At 41.8% G+C, this 6439-nt stretch overlaps 1 protein-coding gene across 12 annotated transcripts in view; it reads left to right on the top strand.

Annotated features, from left to right (window-relative positions):
* Positions 1-6439, top strand: part of Kidins220 (kinase D interacting substrate 220) — a 97635-nt gene that overhangs the window by 44946 nt on the left and 46250 nt on the right. For all 12 annotated transcript variants that reach the window (XM_026788955.1, XM_026788953.1, XM_026788956.1 and 9 more), the window contains exons 21-22: positions 2548-2692; positions 5868-6030. In XM_026788955.1, coding sequence (XP_026644756.1) covers positions 2548-2692; positions 5868-6030 — 308 coding nt within the window. The remainder of the gene's footprint in view (positions 1-2547; positions 2693-5867; positions 6031-6439) is intronic.

Here is a 6439-nt window from a genome sequence, read left to right as displayed (position 1 = left end):
CTTTCAGATCATCCGGGACAGGGACAGAGGTGGCCCATTGGTGCGACTCATGAATAACCTTTTCAGCACAACCTGATTGAAGGTGGAGTTGGTTCACCTGGCCAGAAACCTGTACAGCTTGACCAGCAGCTGCAGGTAGATGTCCTGGCTCTTGGGCTCCTTGCACCGAACCTTTCGGTCCTTGTTGTGGCGGATGTCAACACCCATGATGGCGCCTCCTGCACGGCCTGGTCCGGAAAGACCTATACATTACATTTTTAAATGAACTATACAATCACAGTACATTAATCAATATCAGAAAAACATATACATATAACAAAATTGACCTTAAGTTAATACCAATAAAGCAGAATTTATACCAATGTAAATTATTCATATCTATATCATATCCCCCTTTAAATGTAAAAGAACATATATAAGCAATATTTGGGAACATGGGCGCAGTTTTTTCTCTCCAAACTGCTTCCTGCTGAATGGGTGTGCTGTTAATCAGATCTTTCATGGTGTAACCTGTGTGCCAGGGTTATCTCAGTCGGCAGTTGAGTGAAGTAATTTTTTTTTAGGGTGTTCATAGCAACCTTTCAGGAGGGTGTGGTCTATCATACCATATTGGGATAAAACCAATCCACAGGGTCTGTTCCTCTGTGAAAACAAAAGACCCTCTCCAAAGCATCATATCCTTAGACCCAAATTTTGAAATCATAATACCCTTATATCCATTCTGGTTTAGCTTGGCAGCCCATGTAATGAAATGTCTCTCTGTACTTAGCTCCTTCACAGTCAAAAATTTTAAAGAAAACACAATGTACATAATCCAGACTCTCTGTGAATTTTCCATTTTTACGTGGCTTATTTTTCATTATTTCTTTTAATCTCTTAACTATCTGTACTCTGTCTCTTTAAAGACTTTACCCATTTTTTAAGACATTAACTTTATTCTTTATATTCTTTTTCTTCTCTCTCCCAAGCCTACGTACATTCATCCAACAGTGTCTGAATCTGTTTTATTGTGAATCTGTAATTATTTTACTATCCAGGAGCATTTTTTAAAATGTTAAGCACTTCTTAAAAACTTAAGTTGCATCATGTAGGGGTGATATGTACCACTTGTGTCCTGCCCAACTAAACCTTAACTCAGCTGTTATTATGGTAATTACGGTAGTTCCTGCCTGAGACCAGCACAGTTCAGCATGGCGGATCCTGCCTCAGAGCCATTTGGTGCCCCTGAGCCACACACAGTTCCAGGCACACAGCAGTCCACATTGCCATTAACCAAGCCATAGCACTTTACTCCAAATGCTCCATACAAAAGCTCTGTCTCCTGCAGGAGCCAGGCAGAGATCGCAATGGCGGCACAGCCCAGAAAGCCGGCATTTTAAAACAGCCAGTTTTTTTCCTGCTGCTGAGTCAGGAAAATTTCTTTGCAGCAAGCCACCCACAAACAGCCAAAAGCTGTCTTAAATTCTCTCTCTCTCCTTTTTAAGCCCTCTCAGGTTTTATGTGGAGTTCATTACCACGCTGGGCGCCACTCTGTAGTGATATCCCTTCCCAGTCTCCGTGGGTTTCTGGTCCACTCATCTTATTCGTAGGAGTGTTTATCTAGGTTATAAAGTGAGAAGATGTCCACCTACAGGGACGCTTTGCTGATAGTGCTGCTTAGGGGTGACTGATACGGGATTATACTGGCATTGTCTTTTTTTTTTCTGGTTTGCTACCATTTGGACATGACTTTTTAAACCTTGTGTCTTTGGTTTTGTGCCCATATGCTTTACAGATATGAATTCAAAATTAGTATGAATAACAGTTGACATAGTCTGGGGAGTGTTTCAGTATTTTGAATTTCTCTCCTAGGAGTCCAGGTCCTTGGGGGTACTTGTGATTGCATCCACCTACCCTACACTTCAGGACTCGAGGCTATGCCTCTGTTGTGTCTGTTCTTGTCTTAGGAGATGGGATTTTATCCACTCCAGCCCACTCTGCAGAGCACCTTTCACTCTCTGAGGAGCTGTGAGGAGAAATTGTATAACACTTTAAAACAGCCTGCAGAGATGCTGGGTCCCTAGAACTGTGTGGGAGCTTACTTTATTGTCCTAGGGTTCTTTCAGTGTGGAGGCTTCCTGGAGCCTGACTGGGATTCTCTATGGAGTTCTGCTCACCTCCCATCTTGACATTAAGCTTTCCCTAACTGTCCAGCGCTCAGTGGGCATGCATCCATGCGTTGCTGCCAACTTACCTTATAACTTCTCTGTAAGCTTCTGCCTCAGAAGTAGTTGTACTTGATTAGCACATAACCTTCCTTTTGGTTAATATTGCGAATTGTGCTATTTTTTTTTTTTGAGATAGGGTTTCTCTGTAGCTTTGGAGCCTGTCTTGGCACTAGCTCTGTAGACCAGGCCGACCTCACAGAGATCCATATTCTTCTGCCTCCAGAGTGCTGAGTTTAAAGGCCTGTGTCTGCTATTCTTACCCAGAGCTGACTGTGCAGCCCCTTTTGTTGTTCTTCTCATTTGCACACATTAACTCTCTACTGGTGGTGTTGTGTTTCAGGATACTTACCGCAGAAGACAGATGCAGAGGACCATCACCCGGCAGATGTCCTTTGATCTCACGAAGCTGCTGGTCACAGAGGATTGGTTCAGTGACATCAGTCCTCAGACCATGAGACGATTACTCAATATTGTTTCTGTGACAGGTGACTTTTGTTTCTTGTGCTATATTTAGAGGTAGTAGCCGCTAAACTCAGGGCTTGCATGAGCTCGGTGAGTGTTCTTCTATCTGTCCAGTGTCCCCGCCTGTCACCACAGTAAACTTCAGCACTAACAGAGCATGCTGCCATCACCTTTGTTTTTATTAAGTGGATGTCAGTAGTAGTTGACAGTCAGATATCATTTGGAAATTTATTTTAAGATTTCATGATTTTAAAAGTCTTTTGCTTTATATTTAGTGTAAATTTATACTAATTTATGTTACAGCACAAATTAATTGTGTTGAAATTCAGATTTTTATATACTACTATGTTGTTTTAGTTTTTATATGATATTTTGAATAAATGAAAAAAATAATAATGTAGATTATTAGTCAGATAGTGGTGGTACACACCTTTAATCCCTGCACTTGGGAGGCAGAAGCAAGTAGATCGCAGAGTTCTCGGCCATCCTGCTCTACAGAGTGGGTTCTAGAACCGCCAGAGCTACACAGAGAAACCGTGTCTCAAAAAATAATTGAGATTATTGCTATGACCGAATTATTTGTGTGGATGCTGCTCTTTGCTATGTTAAAACTCATCAGCATTAGGATAGTCTTAGATATACTTGTGATGTAACTTATAGAATATGTTTTTTCCTTGCATGGTATTGCTTGATACTTTCTGATATTTCCTAGTGTTGTCTGTCAATAGGAATTGTCAATAGGAACTAAGTTTAAGACTCATGCCTGTATTATAGGTGGAGCTGTACCTAACATAGCATTTTTCTAGCTTAATCTAATCTCACCCTTTAGGTGAGACTCCAACCTTCTTATGCTGGTTGGACAGTGGAACTGTTTCCTGATATTATCAATAACACTGATACATCCTGTTGGTCTGGATGTTGTAGAAATGAAACAGTCAACAGGAGAGTACACTTCTCACTCAAATTCTTCCTCTCCCTGGGACTTCTTCTGCCCCCCACCCCGCCCCTACTCTCAGCAAAGCTCCTTGATAGTTGACTGCCTTTCTCATACCACTCTCCCACCAATCCTTCCAAACTCCCCCAATTCCCTTCTTCTCAGGACTTCCCCAGTGGCTTCCACATGAATCTTGCAGTGGCCAGGTCTTAGTCCTTGTCTGGACCCCACAAGCAGCTATGACAATGTGTTGGTTGCTTCTTTAAGTGCTTCTTTCCTTTGGTGTGCAGAGTGCTACACTTGCTGGATTTTCCTCCTAGCTGTTGTTAGTTAAGCTGCTCTTACTGGGCTGCCCTTGACTACAGTTCCTGGAGCTCAACTTTGTATCTTTACCAGTTATTGTAACTTGGTCTGCAATGGTTCAGTATGAACAGTAGGTTTTCTTACTCCCTTTTTAGCTTAGGTGTCAGTTTTTCCATGAGACCTTCTGCATCTCATATGAAATGGCTCCTCTTCCTGCTCTCCCTGCTTCATCCTGCTCCAGAGAAAGCTGTCTTCTAACATTGTTGCTTACTTTCCCTTACTCTCTGGGATGGGAGAGCCTCATACGAGAGTTTTTGTCTGTTTAATTGCTGTACCCACTAGAGCATTTGCGATTGATTGTTAATGAATAAGAGACCTGAATGAAATTAGAACTACACCTTACATACTTCTTGTAAGAAATACTCTAAACAAAGGGAAGAGCAAGTCAAAGGCTGTGAGGTGGGATTTCAAGAACAGCTGGAGTGCAAGCCTTTGTGGAGCTGGCACGGGAGAGCCGTGGGAAGTGGTGTAAAGAATTGCAGCTCCTTCAAGGCCTTCTGGCTCTAAAATCCACAGGAAGGAATTTAGATTGTTTACCCATCTTTGGGTACTAGAAACAGACCCGAGTTCATATCTTTAAATAATTGATGCTAAAGCCAAGCTTAGCGGCACAGACTCAAAATCTTAGCTACTCACAAGACTGAGGCAGAAGGATCTCAAGTTCATAACCAGCCTGGTCAACGTAGTGAGTTGGATGTAGAGGTTTTACATCTATAATCCTAGCACACTGGAAGTGGAGGCATGAGGATCAGGAAGCCAAGACCAGCTGGGCTATGTGAGACCTTATATTTAAAAAGACAAAAACTCAACCTTCTACAGAAGTGTATTATCAAGCTTATTTTAGTGTTCAGCTTTTCATTTTTTGCTGCTCCTTACAAACAGACTCATTTAGTTAGATGCTCATAGTTATTTCATAGGTTTGTTTGCTTATTGCATTTATTGCCTGTGCCACTGAGTCAATGCTTCTTAGGAAGGCTGTGGCCATATCATCTATTTTGTTCTGGGCTTTACCCCAGCGTCAGTGTTTATGATGAATCTATGGCATGCATAGCTAGCAAACATGGTAACTTAGCTCACTCCCATCCAGCAGAGTAGACCCCTCCTCTCCAGAAACTCCATGGTGAAAATTCAGAGAGTGAGGGTGTGAGGCAGGGGGATAATTGGATGAGGAGCCATCATCTATATGATTACAGTCTGGGGAAAGAGAATTGCCGTTAGAGTCTGCCAGATAAGTAGATGCAAGTCCAGGTACTAAACTGATGATGGTATAAAACCGGGTGTTTTCAGTTAAGAACCAAGCCTCAGTTTGTAGTCCTGTCAAGTCAAGGTGAAGGTGATGGTGGAAAGAAGCCTTGCCTCTGAAGGCTTGAGGTTTTCAATTGTCCACAAGTGCACATACCCTGAGATAGAGAGCTGAATTAGTCAGTCCTCTGAACGCCCTGCAAACAGGGTCATTTTATTCAGTAACATACAAGTTTCAGATACCTGTACCTGGGTTGGTAGTTAGTAACACAAGTTAAGTAAGGAAGAATGGGGGTCAATGACGTCATAAAGCAAAGATACACAGTGTGTTTGGGTTCTCTTGGGGTCCAGGGAGAAGTCGTTAGCAGTCATACTGGTAGCATTGAGGACTACCTTGGTCTTCCATTTTGTTTCTTGGTTTATTTTTTGAGACAGGCTTTCATTGTGTAGCCCAGGCTAGCTTCAGACTTGTATCCAGCCTGCAGTGCCAGGATTACTGTGTCTGCCACCATGCCCTCTGAATCTTTAAAATCTGGATCTTAGAAACCATACAAATACCAAAGAGCAAAAATTTCAAATTTGAAAGCTCAGTTGCTTGTGACTTTACTAAACCTTTTACTTAGTATGTCTACTAAGTTTTAAATGTTTATTCTTTAAAGGGCGGTTACTAAGAGCCAATCAGATTACTTTCAACTGGGACAGGCTAGCCAGCTGGATCAACCTTACCGAGCAGTGGCCCTACCGGACGTCATGGCTCATACTGTATCTGGAAGAGACTGAAGGTGTCCCTGATCAGATGACATTAAAGACCATCTATGAGAGGTATTTGGTTTGACTTCTTTGCCCTTAACTTCACCTTGAGTTGAGTTTTAAAACACAAATAATGCTTACAAAATCTCTACTTCTAAATTGAGTCCAGCTCCCTGGGTCCCCTGCCACTCTGAAACTGTCTTAGCACAGCTGCTGTCCTTTGTGTTTGAGCTTGGTGCTCTGTTTGTGCTTGTTATCGTTAATGGTGTGTCCAGTTGTGAGAGTTACTGGCCCTTAAAAAGTCCCAAAGCCAAATGATTTTGCTTGCCAGAACACTCACAGTAGCTTCAAGGCCCAGTTTCTAGTCTAATAAAATAATAAACTAATTCTTAGAAAAAGATAGCTTGCAGAAACTCTGTAAAGTTTTATAGAATTTAGTATAATTGAAACTGTTTTAAAATATAAATAAAAAATATAGTTC

Source organism: Microtus ochrogaster, unplaced genomic scaffold, assembly GCF_000317375.1.
Source record: "Microtus ochrogaster isolate Prairie Vole_2 unplaced genomic scaffold, MicOch1.0 UNK10, whole genome shotgun sequence".
Taxonomy (NCBI): domain Eukaryota; kingdom Metazoa; phylum Chordata; class Mammalia; order Rodentia; family Cricetidae; genus Microtus; species Microtus ochrogaster.
The sequence above is the reverse complement of the archived record's forward strand: the minus strand, read 5'-3'. Positions and strand labels throughout refer to the sequence as shown.